The following is a 27259-nucleotide window of genomic DNA, read 5'->3' as shown; positions in this document are numbered from 1 at the left end:
CGAGTGAAGCTTACTCGCTTATCAACGGACAAAGAAGACAAAGAGCTTTTCCACGCCAGCGTGCCATGTTAGAGCCGGTAAAACACAGGTAATAATTATAATTAGTATATAAGTATTCATACGTATTAAAAGTATTATTATATTAGTATTATAAATAAGTGTTTTGGATGTTCACCAAAATGTAATGGACTCTTTAACTTTTTAACGTCTGCTGAGGAAAGAACAGCATCGCATGAAAAACAGAAGTACACCATCTATAGACCACACATAAAAATGTATTTTATTTAGTGTATTAACAAATTGTATTATACATTTTATAGACAGTGTTTTTTGTAACTTTTGTTTCACAAACAACAGCATTTATAAAAATAAAAGCACATGTAACATATATTGTGATCGTGGTGTCATGTTTTCTCGGCAAATCTGAACTCATACAGCATCTATTTGTTCACCGTTTGTTGAGCTTTTGTCATTTCTTACAAAAATGTGTAATAGAGTTTAAAAACAGGGAAGAGTCTACTGTCGTATGGAGAGCTAAAAACAATGAGGTGCCCATTATGTATGTCCCTGGTTCAAAGGGGAGGACTAGATGATACACATGATAGTAAAGAATCCATTTATGTTCATTTTTGCGCCCACCAAAAAAAAAAAAAAAGTGATGAGAAAGGTACAAACAAAACCACATGCTGGTGTTGAAATGTTTATATTTGTGAGATGATTACATTGCTCGGGTAATACTTCATCAGCAAAAGCTTTTTGTTCATGTATGTATGAGTGACTTTGATCTGTGCAACCTACAGACGTCAGCACGTTGGCAACATGTCGGCGGTGGCAGAGTTCTAAATTGATCTTATTAACTGTCAAAGTCATTATTGTCATCAGGAGAGGAAACAAAGCTATGAGGCAAGTCTGGTGAAATCCTCCCTAATTCTACAATGTTGTACAAATTTATACGAAAAGCTGACATGAGAATCCCAAATGCACTCTTGAGATCCATGACGGCGATGAAAATGTCCCCCAAATGTCCCTTGCGCGGCTCCAGAATTGCTCTTAACCATCATCAGGCCTGTGTGATAACTGCTCCGCCATCTGTGCACCTGGCCGCCTGCCCACTTATTAGCTACATAATTTGGTTGTTTCGTATTCCATCGAGTTGGGCTGCTTGGCACTGAAAGTCTGCAGCGCTGCCTGGATCCTGGCAACGTCTGTGGTGGACAGTTTGAGCCGGTGCCGCAGCAGACAGGAGAAGAGGTCCAGAGGCTGCGCTCCTGGCGGGGAAAGCCTGTTGACCCGATCCCGGATCTCCAGCAGCTGCAGCAGGGCCGAGTCCTGCGATCCCTGAGTATATGGGTAGTCTAGCTGTAAAATCAGGTCCTGGATCGCTTCCGGGTCGAAGTGCATACTATAGCCGTATACCTGGATGCTGTTGATCTTCATGTAGCCTAGGTTCCGTCCCGGTTCCAGGTACTCCATGGGTTCATAATATACAGTTCCATTTCCATTACTTGAGGGCCCTCTGATGCGGCTCCTTAGGTAAAAGTGGACTGTCTCAAAAAATGTTTTCCACTTGTTTCCCAAAGTCAAAGTCCAGTTATAACAGTCATAGGGAAGGTCTAATTTAGTCCTCTCCCAGTCTGGGTAAATGTTCTGGTCTATGGGCATGATCCAACTCTCCGAGTGGCTCCCCCCGAACGGATTGATGTAGACAGACAGCATGGGGTCCAGAGTGCTGTTCTTGGTAAGGCAGATCTGTAGAGACATCCCCAGGAGCATGTGGACATGATTTGACTTGTATTTGTTACTCTTCAGCGTCAGCAGCATCCTCTTCCTCCATGACGGGTCGAACCAGTTATTCAGCCTGACGTCGTTGCTGACGAAGATCCCGTGGATGCTGATGCGGTTGTCACGTTTCTGCAGAAGGTAGCGCAACTCCATGTCCTGCAGGTCCGTCTCGAAGCCAATGTAGTGGTCAGTGGAGTCGGGCACCTCGTTGCGGCACACGCCCTGACTCAGCATGTAACCCTGGTTGCAGGTGGCGCAGCGCGAGCGGTTCTCGTAAGAGCAGGAGGCGCAGGAGGTGCCCTCGCCCACCGTGCAAGGGATCACGCCCTGGCAGGGTGGGTGCTCGTAGGGGCAGGAGCAGCTCCTGGTCTCCTCCAGGTAGGAGCCGATGTGGTTGTTCTCGCTGCAGTACATGATGGAGAGGATGTAGTTAAGCCAGTAGCTGAAAGGCCTGAAACAGAGACAGAACAGGACGTAAGATCCATGTAGTTATAAATAAATCTCATAAATTTTATTAGAAATAGGATTACAATCTTGACCACACAGAAGCTACTTCTTTATCTGAAAATTAAGAGATATAGTCTGATAGATAAAATACATATGACTAAATATTGAAGGTAAAGACCCAATAAAAACATAAATTATACATCTTTTCAAGGTTTTTATCCTGTGCCCTTTGTGTTGTTTTTTTTAGTTATCTGTATATTGGTCTTGTAGGAATATAATAATATACAGAATATTGATTGAGTATTGATATTAAAATCCCCCTCTTTTCTCTTCCTGTAGAACTAGAACACATTTTTTTGATGACACATCCTGCACTCAAATCTACCAAATGTGATTCAGGGTGGCCAACGAAATCCTGCAATGTGTTTTTAATGTCAGTGGCAAGAAAGAAAAACGAGGCAGAGGTCTAATATTTCCCTCATCCGCTTCCTGATCGAACAATGGGGAGCGAGGGCGGCGTGGCTAAAGGTCAGCCCTTCTCCGCGGCTCTGCACCGCTTCACATTCTCCAGAGAGTCGCGCCTGCCAAGCAGGGCCCACGTCTGAGTGCTCCATTCAAAACCCTCAACATTTTCATCAGCTCCGTCTAGGAATTAAAACCCAGTCCACATTTTGGTTTCACAAATGTGTTTTGCTCTAAAAAAAAGTTACCCTTGACAAGATAAAAGTGTAAAGTCAGTACATTTATAACTAAGGAGTTTCTCTTTTAGTTTGAACACTGAAAGGCGAGATCATCTGCTCCATCAGGTGTTTGACAAAGGTACAGTAAGCTAACAGCAAACAACTTTAATCAGATTCTGATAATTGTTACAACACAGTCTCAACCAGTTTAAACCAGTGAGAAAAGCAGAGACATTTCTCAAGTTTAATAACCCTCCACTCCAAATTTGGTAAACTATAGTGTTTCATGTAAAAACCCGTCCTGGTGAAGAACATCTGTCATCTGGGCCTTTAGAAACAATATTTAACATCATAAATGTCACAGCGGAATATTTCACATGAAAAGGGCTTTTTCATGCATGATTCAGTCCCGTGTAGAGAAATGATTTAGAGCCAGTGACTATGACTATATAAATAACAATTACTGGATGTTTTATTTATTCTAAGACAAAAGCTCTAATGGTAAATCAAGATTCCTGAGATATTTTGTGAAAGAGAAACAGATGGACCGCATGACAGGAATATAATGTCATAAATCAGTCTTTGACTTCCTTTGTTTCACATCTGTCACACTTCTGAATTCACTTTTGTTCTTGAGCAGAGTTTGCAGTTTTGTTATTGTGCTTGCGTGCAGCTGCTAAATTAATTTAGTGGAAACAATGGTGCATGTATAAGTAATTTACATTCAAAGCATATTTTTTGAAAGAACGAACGGCATTTGTCCAAACAGTTGTTCGGCTAAATAATAGCTGGGCTGCTACCGTGTGTGCGGCACAGGGAATTTAAACTTCATGATGAATATTAGATCAAAGCTATTAAAAGTCTGCCAGGTTTCTTTCCATAACTTCACGAACCAGGTTTGGAGCAAATATACGAGGCATATTTCAACATTTCAAAACAAGTGTCTGCCTCAGTGCATTATCTGGAGGACCATTTCCCATTTCTACACTGGGATAAATTCTAAGGCAGTGTTTTTCGCTGACTTTCTCTTACCGAATGTTTGATGAGACACGTTGATGAATGTTGAATGCATGTGATTGTGCACAGCACCGTCGCCAAAGGAGACCAGATGAAAGTCATTTGTAATAAATCTAACTGAACTGGAGAAGCTGAAACTTTAACTGAGAAAGACTGACTGTGCATTTGAAACGCTCTGATTTGAAAACTGCTGCATATTCAGCGCAGGAGAGGTTCTGCATTTTTCAGAAAGTAATCTGATAGAACCATGTTTGATCTATTACAATGCATTCAAAAAGCAATTTTTGTTTGATTATAAATTGAAAAGAGACACGTTTTTAGACTGTAATCGGGGCTCTTGGCAATGATCATCACAAGAGTGGCATAGAGAGGACAAAGTTAGTGTGATGATAATGTTAAAATTGCAAAAAGTGCACAGGTCACTTTTTTCAAGGCAGTTGCTCATTGTTTGGTGAATATATTGCAATGGAATAGGGTGAGTAAAACAACAATTTATTTATTTATATATAAGCGTGAAACTAAGTTGATTACTCACATGAATCATTTTTTTGTATAACAAGTTTAAAGTTGTTCTTATGTTTGAATATGCAGACATTATCTGATTAAATATTTGCACATTTAAATTGCAGAACAGAAGGTTTAACATAGGCTAAAGCCAGGTTCAAAATGAATAGTTTCATTTTGTTGAAATATTAGAGTCAAAGGTTAATCTGTTTTTTACCACTCCATAAATCTGAAAATGCTGTTAACACAGATTAACAACATCTATTTCTATCATGTTTTAGAAATAAAATTGTATGTAAATCACACTGTGAATATATGAACAGGATCAACTGTGGATTGTAATTGCTGCTTGGTATTGTATGGTTTTTCTGTATGGACTGTCTTGTCTGATGTGTACGATACTGTGAAAAGGAATTTCCCTTTAGGAAGTCTGAGTCTAAGGAAGGAATACGAACACACTCTCCTTTAAAAACCCCCAGAATACAGATCGGAAATAAAACTGTGCAGTTTGGTCAATGGAAGTGCTACTGAAATGGAGATTTCTGGCTGAGATGCCAAGAAAAAAAAAAGAAAAAAAGGAGAAGTGACCTTTTAAAAAGATATGAATTGCAAGATTTAATGCAAAAATGGTGATGAGGGTAAAAGTTTCAACTAGATATAACCATGAAACTTCCACTTACATTAAAGCAACAGTATTTAACTTTTTACCTTGAAATAACAATTTGTGCTTTAAAATCATGTTGATGGCACAGTGTCTTGTCATAGGGTAAATGGTGTCTCCCCCCTATGCACTTCAACATACAAGTTTCCAACACATAACACTGGAATGACGTCATTAGTTTTATTTGTAGCACCCACATTACGTATCAATTGTTATGCACCTCGGATTTGCATTTGCAACAAATGGTGTTGCGCTCGGAAGCCGTGGGGGGCACTAAATTGCACAAAATGTCAATTTCTACATTATGTTGCTTTATGACATCTATATTTTGCATATGAGTATGAGGCAATCTAACTTGAATGAGCTAACTCACATTAATGTCCAGAACAGAGACATGAACTGAAATAATCACCTGGACATTTTCTTTGCACAGAAGAAGAAAGCAAAATAGACCAAAATCTTAGAAACAAAATCACTTTGCGCTGCCTTTGTTGAGCAGTGAAAGTAGAAATACTGAGGTAAATAAGTATATAAAACATGCACAAGGCAAAGTACACTCTAAATGGGAACAAAAAAAGAGTCTAGTACTTTAACAGATTGTTTTTTTCTTTGCAATAAGTGCATCTGAAGGCTACAGAACATTTTAGCTGCAGTGTTTGTCCACTTCAAGTCAGCTTAAATCTGAGAGCTTGAAAACAGCGAGTCACTCTAATTCAATCTCCCAACATTACAGCGAGCGCACAATAGTTGAGAAAAAGACATTTTCTAGCACCATTAAATTTAAAATCTGGTCGCAGTTTGTCAAAACACAGTCGATGTAACGCGTTAACGGTTTGAGCAGCACAAACTCTCCTCCGAAACTCATCAGAGTCACTTGTGCATATCTCACCTCCAGAGAGGAGGCTGTGCACAGCGAGACAGAGGAAGCTGTCCCGCCTTCACGAAGCGCATTGTATCAGCAGGACATGTAAACTGTCATGGAGACGCAGTGTGCAGCACGGGCCGAAGAGAAGCTGGGTGTTCACTCTGCAATCTGTTCATTGTCTGTCAGCTCATTTCACACACATCAGTGCCACACACAAACTTTCTCCTTCCGCCACAGATTCAATTTTCACTAGTGAGCTTACCGTCTCACTCCACTGAAGACGCGGTACATTTTTTCCATTACAAGCGATATATATTTACTCTGCGAACCACAAAAAAAAAAAAAAAAAATCACTGCTGTTCTGACACCTTGTGCTCTCAGATGGCGTGGCTCAAAAACCGAGGAAAATATTCTGTCCTCATCTTCAAAGGCTGGACTAGAAAGTTACAATAGAAACTGCAAAATGGATTCGCAACGTTAAGTCACAAAAGCATATTTTTCCCGTGTAACTGACAAAGACCGTGATCAAAGACGGCCAGCGTGTGAATAATGGCTGCAAACCCAAATGCACATTTCTTCTACAGAGAAGGCAAAAAAAAAAGTTCTCCATGAACTAGGTCGCTACACACGATGAAATATGGAAATACACTCTTGAATACAGTAAATCAATGTATTTTTTTGTGTGTAAAGCGAGAAGAAAAAATATTGCAGCTAGTTAAAGTTGGTCAAAAATGTATTTTGTGGCAGATTTCTAGAAATATAATAATGATATCCCGCAGTTAAATGACTTTGATATAGAGTCAAATGCAATATTTCAATCGAGGCAGGGAAGGCGTCTCTTATTCTAAGTGCTTTCCTTTCAACCCTGTTAATATGAAGTGACAGACTCTTCTTAGATCCTTCAAGAGCAACAGGTTATATCACAGCAGGATCCCAATGATCCAGTTTAAGTATTTACTTTCATCAGTCCCACTATATCTCATTAATGCATTTACTGCCCTCCCTGAGTTTGCTCCACATACTGAAGCATTGGAAAAATATTACATATTAAATCCGGTGCATGTGCGGACGTGACTTGTTTTCAGTTCATCTCCACATACCCGACGAACCACTTATCATTTCACCGTCTGATTCTTTTTGTGTTCTGCTGTTGTACTTGGTGAGCGCTCAGAAACAAAGAGGGAGGTTCACTGAGCCGGTTGCAAATTGCAGTCAGGGCTGAACATCCGTTGCGTCAATGCAGTTTCTTTATTTAGCTTTGTTTTAACAAAGACGACAGATGTAAATGCGGCCAGCCTCCAGTTCACCTGCTTGCATAGACTGCTGCTAAGTAGTGTCTGAGGCTAGACTATTGTGTCGGAAGAGACGCCGCGTGCTTCGTTCTTCAAAAGGTAGGCCATATGTATGTGTAGCTTTTCCCAGGTGAAAGAGGGGGCCAACTTTTTAACTGATGGTTCGTATGATATCCTTGGCAATGAGCTAAACAAACAAAAAAGTGCATTTCCGCTTGTTTGGAGGACATAGTTCTACTGTGCTGACACTCCTGCCGATCTACCGAGCTGCTTCTCGCCTAGTACCAGCATTGCTCCTTCAAATTAAAAGCACCAGCCGTACCTAAGATATCAGACCCTGTGACACACCCTTAAGAAAAATGGTGGGTAAACAGCCTGATGTGAACTCAACAAAGAGATCAGTGATTGACTTATGAGTAGTCAATGTGTGTAGGTGGTTAACCTGCTAAAAGTCCTTTGACTAGATTCTTGTTCTGTAGCGAGTCTGTGACTGTCTTCGTAACTATGACCCATTCAGCTAACTACGTATTATTGCATTATTATTCTACATGTGCAGTAATCATTGTGAGCCACAGTGGATCGTTTAAGTGACATTTCAAGGCAGGAGACACTGACATACCCTCCATGTCAGAAACCACCAGAGAAACAAACAAACAAACACATATGTGTGCCATATATCTCTTTTGCTCTTCCTCTATTATTAATACTATTATTATTACTATATTATCAATATTTTCATTATTAACATGAATATGACTGTGCTAACTATTACTATTATTATGCTCACCTTGTTGATTGTGTTTATTAATATTATTAATATGACTGAATATTATGATTATGATTGTTATTACTGACAATGCTATCATTGCTATTATTACCATGTCATATATATCATATCTCTTCATTTTTTTCTTCAGTTTTATTATTATTATTGCTATTATTGCTATTATTATTATTATTATTATTATTATTATAATAATAATAATAATAATAATTATATATATATATATATATATATATATATATATATATATATATATATATATATATATATATATATATATATATATATATATATATTCTAACAATAATCATGACAATGACATTTGTATGATAAATTAAAGAGAAAGGGCGGGGTCGGACTGGATTGGTTGAAGGTGGAGGTGGGCGGGGGCTTCCTGTCTGGTTCTCTTGGGGCAGGGCAGTACCTCGGTGGGGGCGGGTGGGGCTGGGTAGTTGGGTCCTACCTCACATCCCCTCTCTTTCAAAACAAATAATCAAACAAAACAAACAAACAACCCACTCCTCAGCGGGCAGACTTCCTCCCAAGGGTCTGGAAGTTGCCCAGACCAGGAATTGGCAAAGGAGTTTAGATTTGTAACGGGCCAGCAGCTACCTTTGGGTTCAGCAGCGGCCCAAGGTACAATCTAAACAAATACATAAATAAATAAATAAAAAGAACAACAACAACAAATAAGACGATACAAAAAAAGGGGGGCGGGGGGGCCTTTTCACTACCGCCTCGCCTGTCTCCCGCTGGGGCTACCAACTGGGCTACTTGGGACCAGCTAGGGGGCAACTTCGCTTGCCTTCCTGATATCCCGGTCCAACTTCACCCCTCACTGCAATATATTATCATCGATGTAATATAATTTGTTTATTATTATCCCAACAATTAATCTTATGATAGTCATTGTCATGATATATTGCTTGCATTAGGTTATGTTCACATATGTTATGTTCACATATATATTATGTCATTATCCTGTATTACAGCATGATATATTACATTACAGATTTGCCCTGTATTACATTATCATACTTCACATTATCTCTTCAGACTATATTAGGTTAAATCATACTGCATTTCTTATTATAATATCTCATATTACACTATACTGTCTTATCTTATCTCAAATTATCTAATTACAATATATAAGGTTGAATTATATGACACTGTACTATGTAAATATATCTCATATCATGTTGCATACTATTACTACTTATTTAACTTATTATTATTTTTTTTTTCCTTCAATTTTACTTTCCTCCTCCTTCTCTATTCTTATTTATACTTTATTTACTTATTTATTTTTTTGGTATCATCTATCTATGCCATATTACATATGTTTATATTACCATACTATCTCAGCCACTTGCACGCATGCACACTCACTCACACACAGACACGCACACACACACCTATATTACCTCTATACATATCATAATAACCTTATGTTGTTTTCTGTTGTTATCTGTACTGTATGTCCACTATCTGTATTTGTTGATCCTTGTGGTGTGATGTACTTGTCCCCCTTGTCGCCTTGTCTTTCACCTAATTTCACCAATAAAAAATAAATACATAAAAAAAAGGAAACCACCAGAGAATTGGAGGATGGTGAGGCTGACATGCATAACATGTGCCGCGGCCTGTTTATACGTGGCACTACAGGCTGCCCTACGTGTTCTTGCAGGCCCAGTTAAATATGCAACAGAATTCTATACAGTATGTGTAGTATAGTGTTCCTTGGCCTGGAAAAATGTTGAAGACCCCTGGACAAGCTTACCTGTGTAAACAGACAATATCACAGCCTACTTAGTGAGTATTTCTGGCTCTTTCACCCATATTGCACCAGGCTGGATCTGCAGTGAGCCATTAAGACTCAGTAGGAGGGCCGGGGGAGACGTGCAGGAAAAACATAACGGTAAAGTTGCGTGATAGATAACAGGGTGTTATATTGCCGATCTTTTGTCTTGAGTCTTAGCAAACTGCATCTTTCTCTCTCTCTCTCTCAGGATGTAGACTCTCTTGTGCGTCTGATAAAAACCTCACAGCAGATTTTTACTATTCCTTTTCCTCAATGTTGAATTTCAGATGCGGTGTCCTCTGTAGCGTTGGTCAGTCTACGGTGATAAATCTAGTGTAACAGTTAGTTGTATTACCATTCCCTCCTCCTATATTTTGCGCCTCTAAACAAGAAAACCCTTAAAATACATATTGCATGAGACCAAACTCGCATTTTTCATCAGTGCCGCTTTTCTTCCATACCGTTGGCGGATAAAAATCTCAGTGTAGTCTATTAGTGAAGAAGGAGAATTCTAATTTGGCATTTTAGCACCTTTAAAAGGGCTGTAAATCCTTTAATATCCCATCAAAGTGTGGAGCAACTCTGTAGCTACTGTGCTGTGTGCTGAAACTTCAGCATCTGCTTGTTGAACAGGCAGAGAAGAGAACTTTCTTTAACAGTTCTGGAGTTAACGGTACCTCTCCTGCATGTATGTATGGGGTGATGTATTTTTTGGGTGACTGGTAAAATTCCAGTATAAAGAATAACGGGCTGTTTGAACGAACAGGGATTATGCTCCCTTATTTAACAGGAAGTGAAGGTGGGCGAGTGGAGACTGTAGCTGCAGCAAAAAAAAAAAAAAAAAAAAAGAATCACATTGGAGAAGATGAATATTTGGTTTCTCACCTGAAACAGCTCCTAAAATAAACCTGGCCGTGTCAGCTGTACTGACTTAATCACATTTCTTTTTCATAAGCTCAGAGTCTGCACACTTTATGACTGATTTTTTTATTTTTTTATTTTATTTTTTTGAAAAACACAAAAATAGACGATGTTGATGATCTGCTGAGGAGACGAGGAAAAGTTTTTTGGTTGTTTTTCTCTATGATGTCATCACGGGCTAGTTAGCCAACAGGAGTATCTCACAAACTTAGTGTATTCTTAAAAAAAAAAAAAAAAAAAAACACTGCAAAGTTTAATTTCACAGGAGGATAGCTCTGATTCCCTGGATGTAAGGAGACCTCGGCTGGGAGTGCAGCCAAGTCATCAGGTGTGACACTATAGCTCACTTCAGAAGGACCTCGGTTGAATATCAAAGCGCTAATGTATTGCGTGCATTATTAGCATAATGCCTAGTTGGGGGGATAACAAAGCGCTGCGCACACAGTGGGCTGAAGAAAATAAATGAGCGCTGCCGTTCACGGCTTGCTTGAAAGGACTTGTGATGTGGCTGCAGGCTTAGGAATTTCTGTTCATTTTCACTCACACACACACACACACACACTCTGTTCATTTTCACACACACACACACACACACACACACACACACACTTCCACACCCGTAGCAACAGAAAGGTCAGCAAGAATACTTATCAGCCTCTCACCTCTCCCTCAGCATAATGATTTTGGGCTGAGTTCGACACCTCTTGCTGAGGGTGAAGAGCTTGTTGACGATGCGTCGCGCTTTGCTCAGGAGCTGCTGGGTGTTGAGCTCCAGCTGTTTGTAGCGCTGGTGAACGGTCGGCTCCATTTTCCAGAAGTACTGAATGGCAGACGTGTTCAGGGCGTAGAACGTGGGAAGCCTCCGGACGAAGTTCTGAAACTCATCTGAAAGTCAGAGAGAGAGACAATATGAGCGATGAGACACTTTTTTTTTTTTTTCCTCCAACACAGGCCAAACTAACTCTCAATTTACTCAGGCCAAATGAGAGAATCACTTTGCTGGGGCCACATGGGCTCAGGAGCCGCAGGGCAAACTGGAAGTGATATTGTTTGACACATATGCTAATGCCGAGGAGCAGAGCAGGGTATGAGTATTGGGAGTTTTTTTTTTTTTTTTTTTTTTTCCCCCAGTAATGAACAGCCAACAGATTTTCCAGGGCTAAAACTCCGGGTCTGTCTGTAAGGAAACGGTACTGACAGTGAGCACAGAGGATAATGTCCTCAGAGCTGCTGTCTGCCTGTCTGTCTGTCTGTGTCACACACAATGCACAGCAAACAGAATAATTTTCTAAAGTGTTCAATAACAATACCACCAGCATTGTTATCATGATTGGTTGTATGGAAAACCAATGCAAGTGCAACACTGATGATAAAATGTCGCCTGGATTTGTAATTAGTTAACGCTATCTTGATAATAAAGCATCTGATTAGAAAACCAATTGTGTCAATGGCCTCCCTGGTGATTATGCGAGGTGTATTACAAAAATTAATACTTTGATTAAACAGCTTGTAATGAAATATATTAAAAGGGGTATTTGGGGGTAGCTTTCCCTTGGCCTACATTTTTTTAAATGAGAGACGTTCTCCTGAGGAGAGAGGCTACATGCTGCAGCTTCCATCAGTCAAGATATTGCCTTTTTACACATTCATTTGTATAACATTTTAAATGGACTTTCACAAATAACTCTCTTGTTAGTATTTATTTGCCTGACACACAAATTCCTATAAATGGAAAGACCAAAACCAATTTTGCGTCCCTCCTGTAGCCTGCCTGTGGCAATCATTTTTTTTAAGACAGGCTCATTAATGGGACTGTTGCCGAGGGGGTGGCATCGGGCCGCTTTTTTTTTTTTCTTTTTTGGTCCCGATACACCGCACGTCACCCAGTTGCTGTCTGATATAACTATCTTTACCTTATCCTAATGCAACCTGGGATATTAATAGATCCAATCTCATACACCCCCTGCCCTAAGCACTTAGCCCTAACCCTCTGCTTTGCGTGCTCATGCCAAGGGGAAGGAGTCTCCCAATACCTGTAGACATAGAGGGCAAAGAATTGGGGCTGCATGGTGTTACAAACGAGGCAGACTTGAAAACAAGGGTTATGAGAACATTGTTGTTCCACTGATACTACTTTTCTTCATAACAAGCATAACACAGTCGCTACTAGTTTGATGTTTCAGTAGCTATCTAGCTTGTTATTGCTTTTTTGGGCACATTTTGACGTAAATGAAGCAGTTTTCTTTTATATTTGTTGACTTGAAGTTGTGAACGAATTGTTAGAATCCACGCCTTTCCATCCGCGTCAGATAAGTGGTAAATGGCACTGTTTCAATACGAGGGTTAAAACAGTTACGCAAACGAGTTCATCACAGCTGAAGACGGCATTGTATAAACGTCTAGTCACATCCCTTGACTCTGACTGTCACATCTGTCTCTTCTTTTTTTCCTGTCTTTGGCACAATTGAAACATCAACACCCCCCCCCCCCCCCCGAAAAACAAAAATTGAAACAGAATGTTACAAACAAACTCTGGCTGTTGGTAACATGGTGTTTTTTAAAAGTGCCTCATCAGGATGGTAGCTAATGAAAATAAACAGTTATATCTTTTTTAGCTGTGTTTAATGTGCAGTATGTAACTTTTGTAAATTGTCTTGGTTTATCTAAATGTTAGGGGAAGATATCATTATAACAGTAACTAAACCCGTTCATAGTGCGGAGTATCCTGTGGAAAATGGGAACTGAAAGTCGCTGCTGAACACCACTATTATTTCATCACCAACAACAACGATACCTCATCCCTGGAAACCAACTCTCTACCCACCATTATTATCTTGTCATCCGCTGAACCCAGGAGGGTAACAGCGCTTCAAAAATAGCAGACACTGTCAGATTTGGAGGAGCACCAGTAAAGACACTTTCTGGGCATGAAAATAACATTTTCAGGGGGCGAGATGATGCGCGTCAGGAGATTTTTTTCACTTGCTATATGAGAGTGATGCGATTAATACGTTATGTGTCTTATTAGTTGGGTTAATTTTGAGCAAATAGTATTTTCTTTTACGGAAAATGCTGAATATTGAAATACATTATGACCAAATCCCCATAGTGTACCCTCTCGTCAAGGGGTCTTTGCCTATTTCACTGTACTAATATGTCCATTATTCTATTATTTGTCTCACTGAAAACATAATCAGGCATTAGCCTTAAGCAGTAAAGAAAGTTACTATATCCAGCAATGGAGTGGAAGGTTTCCTAATTAAAGAATTTCACACTCGGTGGAAGGTCAGTGCAGGTCATGTCGGCCATCAGCTGACTGTGGAAACCTCATTTAACACTCCGTCATGATTATTAATCCCTCTGCTCTGCTGCTGGTATTAGTTGTTCTCCATTAGATCAAAAATACAAGTGGATCCCCAGGGGTTTCAAGGGAACCGTATTTTTTCTTTACTTAATACAGGACTGCAACTGCGGCTCCCAGGGCACCTTGCTGCTTAAGTTATTGCCAACTGAGTGCTAATCAAGTTGCCCTTAGTGCAGAAGCATGTAGCCAGTAATAACACCAGCAAGGTGCACAAAGAACAGCTTAAGGCAAGGCTTTGAAATGACTGAAACTCACGGTTTCAGTCATGATGGAGGACACAGAAACAGAGCTATGTTGGAACATTTAGTGTAATACACGACACACTGAGGGCGCAGCTATGAGATAAATGTCAAGGTGGTCACTAGACAGTGTTCCATCAATGACATCACCTTGCAAAAAGCTTGTCTGAAAGCACGCGCAATCGTTTTTTGGTTAAAATAGGAAGGAAGGGAGGTATTAAATTACATGTTACATCACAGGCTGGTAACAGGTCACAGTAACTGTGGTTTGTGTCTGGGAGTGACAGACTTCATTTGACTGAATCACTGCTGACCCAGTCACATTACTGTAAATGCTGCCCTTTCATTTCCAGCACTGTGAGATTGGCACAGTGCAAATTTTGTACACAGACAGGCTCAACAAAAGGTAGCTGTTTGAATGCTAAAGAAAAAGGTTGAGGCGTTCTGACAACGTGCACTGTGAGATGACAAATCTGTCAGCCAGTAGAGATTTTTCAGTGCCATTTCTGCTGAGCAATGCCTTTAATATCTCCTGCTGTATTAGTCCATTGTGGAACATGTTACCGATCAATAGGCAGGCCTGCCTCTATGGTGGCAGAATTGGATTAACTGGATTTTTTTCATCAATTTGATGAACATTATTTGTAAAACATTTAATTGTGCAGATTGTCCAACAAATATTGTAGCTATAAACAGTTCCTGAGAGAAATCTGAAGAACACCACTATATCTAATGATATTGAAAAATGAAAATAGAATACCTTCATCTACATGGTACGCCGTTTCACTGGCAATATGTGTCACTGCATCAGCTGCAACTTAGTCATGTCAACTAGTAAAGGTGTAATTTGCAATATTTATTACGTATATTTCTCAAATGGCTTCAGTAAGCCTAAGAGCTAAGTGGCCTTATTCGCTGACTGAAGTCTCCCTGAAAGATCAAGGATTTATTTTTTGACCAAACAAGAAGTGGGCATGGAAAGACAAACCAATGTTAATGTTGAGTTTGAAAATACGTTTTTTTTACAATGAGTTATAAGTAGGTAGAAGAGAGAATCTTAAAATCCGATGGTGTATTGGTGAATTTTTCTTTCTGGTGGGGAAAATAGATGTAAAAATGTTTCCTTCTTTTGACATGATGTGAGTTTATTTAGTTCATTAATTAGAGTAAGAAGCGAACTTGCACCTAGCATACATCATTCTGCTGAAAGATAACACCAAAAAAACATCAGCTATTTCTGTGAAATAGTACATATATGTCTTTTTAAACTAAAGGTCTTGCACATTGGGATAAAAGGATTAAAGTGCTTTATGTTAACGTCTTGTTGACCGAATTGTATTTACACATATAGGCCATGACTGGATGTAACATTAAGACACCAAATTCATCGCATTTGTGTCATCAGGCATGGCATGCAATGATCCACTCCTGTTGTTTCTCTTATAATCCTTCAAGATGCTGCTTTGCTGCCACATGGATTGGATTGTCCCTTGTCTTCTGTGCCCATGGGCTCCTCAAGCAGTTGGGTCTAATTTGCTGTCGGTATGGAAAAAAAAAGACAACACTGACCTGACTCCTCAAAGTCTTGGTTTGCCATTTTCCAGGAATCTCGGATTTTCAGCAAACTGGCTTCCATAGCCCTCAGATCCACCTCGGGGCAATTACACTGCGGGTAGTCCACGGCGCACTGGCACCAGCAGTCATTGTCCCTGCACACAAACTGGCCCTCCTCATTACAGCCGATGTAGCTGAGAGCTGCCTGCACAAACCTGGCCCTCAGGTACTCTGGCAGTATGGCCTGAAGACCTACAGCGAGGACAAAAACAAGACAAAAACACAAGCATGTCACACGGATGTATGAAGAGGGAGCAGTAAGTACTTTAGTTATTGCAGAAAATGTGTTTATGGCAGTTGTTTGTCAGATCTGTAACTGAAAGGCAGAAATCATTTCCTCTGTTTGTTTGTTTTTTTTTTTGACACAGTGACATATGCTTGGCGTCACATGCAATATGCTAAGATTCACTTAAAGTTTTATTTTTACTGCACAGTTCTGCTACTTTTGTTCTGAATCATTACTGTCTGGGATTCACTTCAGAACTCTGCAAGCATGCGCGGCAAAAAAATAAAAGGAAAAAAGAAGAAGAGTGATTGAAGCTAAATTCGTTCTGACACTCTCGTGCTGCAGTTATAAGCTTGCCAGAGAACAGATACTGTGACAATTCCATCAGAAAATTGGGGGAGTTCAATTATGGATGGCCAACCTTGCAAATGAATCTTGTTTTCGGGGCTCTGAACCAAAACGGAGCTGACAGAATCGAGGTTGTCATAGTTACTGCATCCGAGAGGGCCCGTCCTTGTTTCGGTCACCTAAAGGGAGAAAAACAGGCATGTTATGATAATCCATACTACGAAAGAAACCCACTAATGGCATTAAATATACACACAGATTGAAAGATGAGAAAGAGGAATGAAAGAGGGGAACAGGGTGCACATGACTAAATGTCACCCAGTATGACATTAAAAACACCCTTTGCCTTTGCTATCTGCACCACTGAGAAACACAATATACATTAGGCATTATTTAGGACACTGCATTGTGTAAATCAGAACAGGACAATGACTTTGTGAGCTATGGGCCTGACATTGAGTTGTGATAATGTCCCCTGGAATAAAGCATAATGAGTTGGTTCCAGTGTCATCTGTCAAATGTATCTCTACATTGCATTTACCCATTACAGTGCCCACCGGCACCCGTAACATGCTAAAACCCATTGTGATGCTAGTGTAAGCACGTCCTATTCAATTATACACACACCTGAGGATTTATGTAATTGCTTGGTGCAAAGGTTTACATGGAGTATGTAATATTGTTACAGGACTGCACAGGCTCAAACGTGACGAGAGGCTTGGCAACAAAACAATCGCTGTCAAGAGTGGGTTCACCCTTTGGGGCTTGAAGGGCTCAGATTTAGCGCTGCACTCCTACGACTTGTCAAACTCACAAGGGACCGTATGAAAGCGAATAAAGCAGAACTACATTTACTGCCTTTTTAAAATGTATTCCAGCATATATTCTAAACCTGATAGTGAACCCATTCAGTCCAATGAGAACTGTTCACCTGGTGCACACACCGAAACTGTTCGTAGCTTCGCTTCTTTTTACATTGTGATGACATCATAGACTTTTTTAAATGCCTAGAACGCTAAGTTCAAAGTGTCCTGTCATCAGTTTTACAGGCATCTTTTTCACACTGGTGCTTTATAGGGAAAATGCTAGTATCAAGTATCCTTAGTAGACCCTAGTATCAAGATCTACAATATATTCATATTTCCCAAACTTTATTTTTCCTTTGTTAATGCTTACACTATATTACCCACAATGCAACTCTAACTGCCCAGAATTTGGGTGAGTAATACAACCTTTGTCAGGGCCAAATTGTGTAATTATGTCACCTGCTGCACTGGGGCCCGAAATACTTTTTTTTTTTTTTTTTTTGAGTGTCACACGCCCGCGAAATGACTCGCTTCTCTGTCACTTTTTCGCGCATGTAGATATTTGGTAATCTTGTTGCACCTGTGTCACAGTTCTAGCAGAACTACACACAACTATGGGATTCTCAATGTCAGTAGGTGTAATTACTTCAGCTATGATTGTTTAATGTTTTCACATGCAGTTCACACGAGCGCTGTGGCAATTTTCTGATGATGTTTTTCAATGATGTTTCTGCTCGCCAGTTGTAAAGCCTCCAAGAGAGAACTGAAGGCTGAAGGATATGAAATCACTGCAGCCCGAGAAACGAAAACACATTTGGTTAGCATGAGTTTCTCTTGTCCCAGGAGAACCCTTCTACAATCTAGGAAACGGTTCAGTGACATGAAATGAGGCGCCAAACAAGTTGGCAGAATTTGTTCGTATGGCGCGGAGAGGGGGTCATCGTCCAGGCAGTCTACAGAGGATATAACCATCCTATTTATTCACATGCCATGCGTCAACATGGCATTTTTGAATATCTGACAATCTGTCGCACAAACGCTATGCCTACATAATTAGCAATGAAAACATTCCCCTGTTCAAACATTTATCTCCGAGGCACGCCAGACAGCTTAAATTGACAAAAAGTACTGGAAGGAAAATGTGCATGTGAGTGGTCTGTGATGAGTGGGCGTGTTGGAAGCAGCAGCTGGAGGCAGAGAGGGCACATGGTTTTACACACCTATTCTGAGTCAGGTTAATTGACTCAGAAAAGGTTAAAGTGTGTAGGAGTAGGAGAAGAGGAAAATCACATGGATTTACGCACATACAGGGAACTCTGTCCAGCCTCCTCCCTGCTCATATTTGAGAAGTGAGAGTTTATTTGATGAAAAAGTGTGTGCATGCAGAGGGCCTGTCGACTGTTACGCGACTGCTTGTGTTTGCAAGGATTGTCAAAAAAAGCTGTTCTGTGCCTGAATAAACAGTCGGGGCGGTAAACATCACCGTGTCCTGGTGTCTCTGCTGGAGAGCGAAGTGAAATAACTTTGGAATACGCTTAATAAATTCATGAATAACAGCTTCTGTTATTTGTACTCTGAGCTTTCACCTGGTCTGTGACCGAAGTCCAAATTGCCAAAGCAATAGTAAAAGCCATTTTTCAAGGGGAAGTGGAATTTGAGCACCCAGTCACCGATGCTCACGTAACATCGCTGAATGACAGCAAACCTAACAGAGTGTGGGCAACTAGATACTGTTCCTTTTATTGCTCGCTTGTATTTACTTATGAAGTAGAATGATCCTGTCTCCTTAATAAAAGGAGTGATTATCTGGGAACCGTGAAGCTTTTTGTAGCGGATCAGACAGATAACTGATCCACAGCTCCACTCAGGCTGTTTATTTCGGTTTACTAGTTGGGCAATCTGTTAAAACTCACTGCTAATTCTCTGCTGGATTAAGTCCAACAAATCTTCCACATTCACATTAATTCTAAATGTAAAGGATGTAATGCAATATAAAGGTTGACTGAATACAACAACACAAAGACAGCAACTATTTCTACAGAGACTGCTTCAATTTCCGGCAACCATTACTCCGTACTCTGCCGTCTACACTCATCAGACTGATGTATAACTGTGAGCAAGCACATGAAGCAGGCAAGACCATACTGGTCATACTCTTGAACATTAAATAAGATGAATATGCAGCCAAACTCAAGCTGCGCAGTCCTTTAAAACATAGTCATTACTGATAAAAAGGCAGGAAAGTTTCCCATCATGTTCATTTGAAGGACCCCGGCGTTTTAAAGCACGGACTAGTGGTCTGGGTTCGCACATGGGCTCCCTGTCGTGCCAAATCCCCTGATTGCTCTCACAGCACCATTCAATGCCATAGCTGGAGAGTAAAACATTTCAAGGGCTTGTTTCTCACTGGGCTGTGTTCAATACTTGTATGTGCAGTGGTTTTCACGCAGGCTTTGCCCACTCACAATAGACACTGAGTGCACCTAAAATCACACGACTTCATATAATGACATGAAAACATTTGGTGGAGAGACTCTCTTGAAGAAAACACTTTTTTTTTTTTTTTTTTCTTCCTGCCGCTGGTTTTATGATTCTTTGTTTGATTAGAAACTGAAAGCAGCAAATGTCAGCTCACATCCAAGGCAAGAGTGCCAAAAAGTAACCCTGGTGGCTGGATGGAAAACCTGCAGAAGAAAATGGAACCAACAGCAGGATCACGATCAGGGAAACTGAACTGAACAAAACACTGGACTTAAAGACAAACTAAACTAGCGAACGGGTGGGTTGCAGGTGCATAGAGGCGGAGAAACACATTTGAGGGTTACGGGTAGAAAAAACACTAGAAACAGCACTGGGATAATGGAGGAGATGCATCACAGGTGCAGAGGGAAACCACATTGGGAAGGAGCACAGGAAAACATGAGGGAAACAGAGCAAAAGCCACCGCATAAACCCAGATAACACATAAAATGTAAGTGAAATGACAGAACCACGGCAGAGGTTGCAAGTAGTTTTTGTCCCGAACTTGTGCCTTGCTGACAAAGCTGCCATATTTGACGAGCTTGAGAGCGAGAACGTGTTGGAAACGCAGCTAAATTAACCTTGCTTTCATTTTTACAGACTGCCACAGTGTTGAAAACAAACCGCATGAGCATAATGAAAATAAACTCTTTAAGCTGTGTATAAACCTGGTAGCGAGAAACAAAAGTCGAGTCAAAACAGAAATGCCTTCTGTAACTGGCATGTAAAAAAATCAAGAACGATGCTACATTATCCAAGGCTCCAAGACACAACACCAGAGATGCACTGATGATACACAGACACACAAAACAACTCCTCTCCTTTGAACTCACGGTTAGATCGTTCACAATCTCAGCTCAATCATCCTTGACAAAAGTCTGATTTAGAGCATGCGTATATCCAGACTCCACGGGCAGCAAAGATAAACTGCCAACCTGAAGGGAAATCCATCTCCTGGCTGTCACTCGCGAATTATTGCAAAACACCATGACGGTGTCTTCTTTTAATATTTTCCCAAAGGTCCAATAAAAGTAACAACGTCTCCTTGCCAGATTAATGACAGCAACTCCAGCCAGGAGGTAAACGGAGACTTTTTGCCGCTGTGGGCAGAAAAGTTGTTTTTCTTTTGACATCTACTTTTGACAACTACAAGGTCAATAAGGAAACTAAATAGAGAGTGACGTGACGATGAAAAGAAGCTGGGAGCTCTTTACACCCAGCGTCTCCTTCAGTCTCCGGCTAATTAATAATTATCTGAGCTACTGTTTTCCAATTTACATTGACTCAAATAAAGTCCTTTGAATGAGATATCATCACATTAGACAGGACAGTCGGGAGGTACAGAGAGTGTGGGAGAGAGTAGCCGACTATTCCATTCTTCTTTTTTATTATTGATGCGTTAACACAATTAATTAAAATCCGAACAGGCTCCGTAGGGACTCGCAGATTAATTTCCAACACGGACAGATGTCCAACTTAAAGGGGAAAATTGACCAAATGCAAATCTAAAGATGGCTTTTCTATGCATAGCAATGAGACCATCTGCAAAAAGAACCCAGTGGAGCAGAGCTCTGTGCACTGTCAGCCTTCTCTATTAGAAATCGACCCCAAAAAGAAAAATAAATCCTTTTTGTGTATTTCACTACATCTGAGACCTCACGGGGCGATGTTTGCTAAAAGCGAGAACATAGTAGTGATTCCAAAAATGTGATATGCAAATGACATGGATCGGTTGGAGGGGGAATTATTAATGTGCCATAATTGAGTACAAGATAATTTGCGCTGACTGTGTTGGAATAACGAACAGCTGCATTAAATGGAACATTTAATTGCACTTTAAGGCTTTCCTAGAATAAGCAGTTTGTGATACTTACACATGCTGTGGACGTGACTTGTTTATCTTAGCAACATGAATTTCAGCGTGCCCCGCAGGCCTGCCTTTTTTGATGTCTTTGTTGCCTTCTAAATGCTCCATTAGAATTTATTAATCCTCCATCTTGCTTGCGTGGAGTCGTGAAAATGTCTTTAACATATCTTCAGGGCTTACTGATCTGTTTAAAATGAATATCTCTATAGCAACAAGAATGCACTTCTTATTGCAATGTGACAAATCACAATCATAGGGAATCTATATTGATGTTTGGTGATATGTACTGTATCAAACTGTTGTGCATTACACTGGACAAACAGCAGTGTTGTGGGCTGTATTGCAAGAGTTTCGGTGCAGAATTCTGATCCTACAAAAGCTAATGCATGGTTCAGTTTCTGTTTCTTTTTTCTGTTTTCTTTCCTTTTTCAAGTCGTTTTCTGCGGTGCTGCATATGTCTGTCTTCTGCCACTCACTTGCACAGAATCCTTGAACCAGCAACCCTGTAAGCTGGTAGGTAATACAAGGTTTAATCACAGTGAGAATGTTCATAAACAGCCATATTTGCATGGGACTAATATTACCTTCTCTGCTGTATTACAATGCCGATTCCAAAAAAGTTGAGATGCTTGTAGTTGTGCTCGCTTAACACATTGCAGGCATCAAATTTGTATTGAGTATCAAAAAGATGTGTATCAGTAATAGCATCACATTAAACATTAGTTGTAAAGGCTTTCAGATTTTTTTCAAAACAATCTAATCAATTCCATCCTTTGTTTTTTAATCAGGGTTTAATTGTGGAGGTCTTCTGTGATTTTAAATCCAGTGCCAAAAACAATTCCACTGCAAATTTCATACCATTCTTCAGCCAACACAGACGTCATGTCAAAGTATTTGTGTTATGTTAACAAAAAAAAAGGACCCAAATGCATGAATCTCAGCTGGCAAGTGACAAAAAGTGAGCTTTATTAAAAAAAAAATAAAAAAAAAAAGATGTTTAAAACAAACCAAACGTAAGCAATGAAAGGGCAGGCAACTAAAAGCAAGAATCCTAAAAACATCAGAACAAACCAGGATGACACGTAGAACACGAGTAGCAAATGAAGGTGAAACACGAGGTGCAAGAACTTGACGGGAAAAAGACAAAGACAGGAAGTGAAAAGCAAAGCATGACACAAGGAGGGTGGACTTTCAAAATAAACCAGGACATTACTTAAACAAATCCCCAAACCATGACAATAAGTACCTTGCATCTCTAATTTGGGGACAGACTTTGTAAAAAATATCTGTTTTCAGTTGAGAGCTGTGTATATACTGACATCTAAAAGTATTGACGGAGGAAGTTAGGAGCAACAAAAGGTTTTCAACTTCAAGTACAACCACAAAGCTCTTTTGCCTGATCTAAATGGGCTGCAAACATGTATCTGTGCTTGTAACACATGTGGGAGGTAGGCAAAACAACTCCAAACTATATTATTAATGTGGCTGTGGAGGAACAGATGCTTTGCTTCAAAAATGTTGATCTTACACGGAGAGCCTTGGCTTCATATTCTGTAGATAATGTCAGTAAATTTGAGTAAAATACAGACTTTGCATATTCTGTCTGAATGTGCTACATGCAATTCAGATGAGGGGGGTAACATTTATACATCACATGAGGTCCCTTGGTAATATGAGTCCCATGCGAATTGGGCTTAGGCCTATAAAAAATTGCACCACATCAAGGAAAAGGGAGAGCAAGTTAACTGAGCAAGTCAATTATAGATGGGTGCCAAATTATTATGAAGTTTCTCAGTTAGGTGTTTGATCATCGTGAGCTGTTATATCAGCTCCAGTGCTCCTGGGAGGGATACATTCACTGCTCTATTAGAGTTCCAGCGATTTTCTCTCATTTAGTGTTTTGATGATGAAAGCACTATCTAACACATGCATGACTTTGGTCTCACACAGTGGCTCACCCAAGTTGACATCTGGGTGACTGTGAATGCCATGGAATATATGATTCACATCAGTCACTGAGCTCTCGTGCTCTGTGTGGAAGCATCCGAATGTGTTAGGTGTCTCCACTCCTTTTTTCGGGTTTCTCCTCTAATTGTCACTAGCCTGTATATTCAAGCACCAAGCATTCCCAAGTGAGCCCTGAGGGCATCCTTTTTAGCTCTGCATCATACTCTGTCTGTGAAAATGCAGCTCTGACTGCTGCCAGAGACATCGTTCAGGGAAACATTGCTGCTCAGAAAGTTGACACAGTTCCACTCCCAGCGACACAGCACACAAGTGCGGTGGTTCAGGAAGTGTTGTTTCGACTTTGCGAGCCAGAGCCAGTGAATCTGGCATTGTAGCCGGATTGAACGCTGCACAGCTGCTAGTTTTACCCAGGTTTGTACAAGGGAGGGGGAGAGATTGTTGGGCACAGTGTTCCCACTAGATTATAGGTTATGCACGCACGCACACACACACACACACACACACAAACACACACCCCTTAGTTTCTTTCAAGTTCAAGTATGTTGTATTTGCAAAGGGAATGTGAAATTGTGGTGTTGTTGCAAAAGATGACAGAGATGACAGAGCAAATCAAGAAAAAAGGATGTTGAAAAACAGGAACTTACATAAAATAAATGTTCATCAATGAAGCAGATATGTAAAATGAGTCATAAAAAGGATGAACTAAGGCTAAGCAGAAAGTACCCGCTATGCATGATTTCACTCAGAAGCTTTAAATGAATATTCAGAGCTAATAAATTGAATTAAAAGAACACGATAAAATGAAATTACAGATACAATACCTGTATTATCTTAATCAGATTATGGCCTGTCTTGCACACTATTTAGATTGATTATAGCCGCTGTGTTATTGGTGTGAGGCCTCCGCAGGGCAGCGCAGCACTTAGCCTGTTAACATGGTCCACTGATAGAGACAGCTCTGGGGCACATCCATTATTTAAAAAATGTAAGGCTTTAATATCATTGTAAAACCAGTTAGGTGAGAGCATTTTACTGATGAAGATTCATCACCGCTGTGAATCCCTCATATGAATAATTCCACAAAAACAGCATAAAATGTCACTTAGTGGGGCTTGTGTTGTCACATTGAGCAACAATAGACTTTAAATGGCTGCACTCTCTGCTTTCAGGAGAGAAACTACGAGACTGCATTAATGTTTCATGAAAATCATCTCTCATTTCGAAATTGCCTCATTCGCTGCACCTTCAAGAATTGTCACTCGCTTAATCACCACGCCGTAGAAGATGTGAAAATCCACATTTGCATCTGGGATACGTTTATGCCTGTTTATTCAGTCTTTGAGGATTTCAATGCACATTTTAAGACCACTTTGTTGCACTGGCTTACACTCTAATGTCAACCAGCGAGGGATAAGCTTATAAACTACGAGCAAGAAAAAGGGGAGAAGGAGGAAAATAGCATCAGAATGAGATTATTGCATGCCCTCAAAAAGAAAGAAAAGTGGCTTTGAGCCACAGGGGAGCGGAGGGGAACCTTTGGTAGGGAAAGTGGCATATAATACTGTATGTGGTGTTATGTTCACTGAGTCACAGAGTCCCTTTTGAAAGAAACTAAGCTATTTCCTTTTACAGAAAGTCACTTGAAAGGGGGCCAAGAGAGAAGATTAAAGAGAAATAGCTGGATAAAGTGAAATTCTTAAAGATCTTGACATTGGACCTCAGATGTGAGTCTATAGCCAGGAGCCATCTTTCGTGAAGTTTAAAGCTTTAAGGTTATCTGACTGCGTGTCCACCGATCATTACTGGCTCATATTCCAAGCTAGCAGTGTACTCTTGGCCACATAGGGGTAGGATTTGGGACATATTGCATACACAGTTGAACTTGAGTGATGTCATCCACGCTGTAGTAGGGCACGTGGCCGTGTGCTGGATGACCCAGCTCCGGTCACGTTCGGCATGATGTATGAGGCCCGCATCAGGAAATGAAAGACTCAAGCACTAGTAATTGGCCATACTGCAGTTGTGGTGTACTGTGTTGTTGGACTTGGGCGGTGGTGCTGACCTTGAGCTATATTTCTTGGCTCAGACTTGGCTAAGACTTTGCCAGACTCAGTCCAGAGTTCTATCCACGCTCCTATTAGTCCAAACTAAAGCTGTACTTCATGGCCAAGACTCTGCCTGCTGAGTTGATGTTGGTCCCTGTGTGGACCTGTACAGTCTTGCCAGCTGGGTTTGATCAGTGGTTTCTATAAAGGATGATCCGGGTTGCCGATCAGATGATGCACCGCTAAAATGCCATCGCTTCAGACTAAATGTATCTCGTTGTTCTCCTGCCGGGGGTGATAGAATCATGTTTGGGACAAACAGATGGTTGCTTGGTAAATGGGAAACTGAATGGAGCTCTAACTACAATGAAGTGCTTCTTCAGATGCTGTTGTTATTGTTAATACCACTGTCTGGCTACTTAGCACAAGCACTATGAAACATCTGAAGACCATCTATCCTCTCAGTCACAGCTTGCTAACAAGACCTCACAACTGTGCTGCGCTGGTTAAACCAAGAGGTCACTGCAACATATGTATTGAAGCAGGAGAGTAAGTTAGCTGTTAGCAGTTCATAGCCAGTGAGCAGCAAAGCTCTGCAGTGTGTTTGTCTAGGGGAGCTAATAGCTTAACAACTGTCATAGGTTTGGATCAAACCTACTTCTTGAAATTAAGAAAAAAATACATATATCTGTTTATCTACTCAACATTTTAATGGTGCGATTATTACGTCACTCATTACGCAAAACTCCAGTTAATAATAATCGATGGTCAGTGATCGGCATCGGCTGATAATCCTTCCAGCAATCAGCACACCCTGAATTTATATACACCACGCAATGATCTATCGAATGCCTCTTCCCCTGTAAGGAAACCTATAGATCTTGTAAAGGTTAAATGGGTGGAGAACATTGTGAAAAGACAAAAAGAAGAACATTTATGTTCCTTTTGAATAATGAAGATCTGCCCCCTATGAATTATTCATCCGTGCTCGTGATAACAAAGTGCTTTGTTTTTTATTTGGTTTTGTTTTGTTTATCCTGCCATCAAACCTGCCCCCAAACTCAGGCAGCCGTGTCCCCTGCAAACCATTCCTCAGCAGCCATTATCTGATTTCTCTAGCTCAAATCTTACTTGTGTTCTCTCCCACTCCGACAAATGAAGCGTAACGCCGCATGACTGACTGAACACTCAAGGCTCCGCGCAGCAAATTGGGTCAAACATTCCTTATCACTTCTCCTCCCTGTCAATGATATTCTCCTCCCAACTTTAGTTTAATGAATCTTCAATACAGAGGAGCCTGGGCTCCAAATCAAAGCTAAGCACACTGATTGATGCAGCATTTCCTGTGTACCTGCTGCACCTTGATCCTGGGCTAAAACGGCCTGCTAAATAAGGCTGGTCTGTCTCGTCCTCGTCTTGTCTGCGCTGTCGCAATATGACACCTAAACTTATACCACGAAATGTTTGACAAATGACAGACACTCTCAAAGGAAATTACTGAAATG

General features: G+C 40.5%; 1 protein-coding gene across 2 annotated transcripts in view; it reads right to left on the bottom strand.

Moving 5' to 3' along the window:
- Window positions 1-625: 625 nt before the first annotated feature.
- The window catches only part of brinp3a.1 (bone morphogenetic protein/retinoic acid inducible neural-specific 3a, tandem duplicate 1), a 55685-nt gene continuing 29051 nt past the window's right edge, over window positions 626-27259 (bottom strand). For both annotated transcript variants that reach the window (XM_030434369.1, XM_030434368.1), the window contains exons 5-8: window positions 16622-16727; window positions 15930-16166; window positions 11420-11642; window positions 626-2233 (exon numbers count right to left, since the gene is read on the bottom strand). In XM_030434369.1, coding sequence (XP_030290229.1) covers window positions 1117-2233; window positions 11420-11642; window positions 15930-16166; window positions 16622-16727 — 1683 coding nt within the window. In that variant the 3' untranslated portion in view covers window positions 626-1116. The remainder of the gene's footprint in view (window positions 2234-11419; window positions 11643-15929; window positions 16167-16621; window positions 16728-27259) is intronic.

The sequence above is a fragment of the Sparus aurata genome, chromosome 11 (assembly GCF_900880675.1).
Source record: "Sparus aurata chromosome 11, fSpaAur1.1, whole genome shotgun sequence".
In the NCBI taxonomy this organism is placed as follows: domain Eukaryota; kingdom Metazoa; phylum Chordata; class Actinopteri; order Spariformes; family Sparidae; genus Sparus; species Sparus aurata.
Note: the sequence above shows the minus strand (reverse complement) of the source record. Positions and strands in the feature narration are given on the sequence as shown.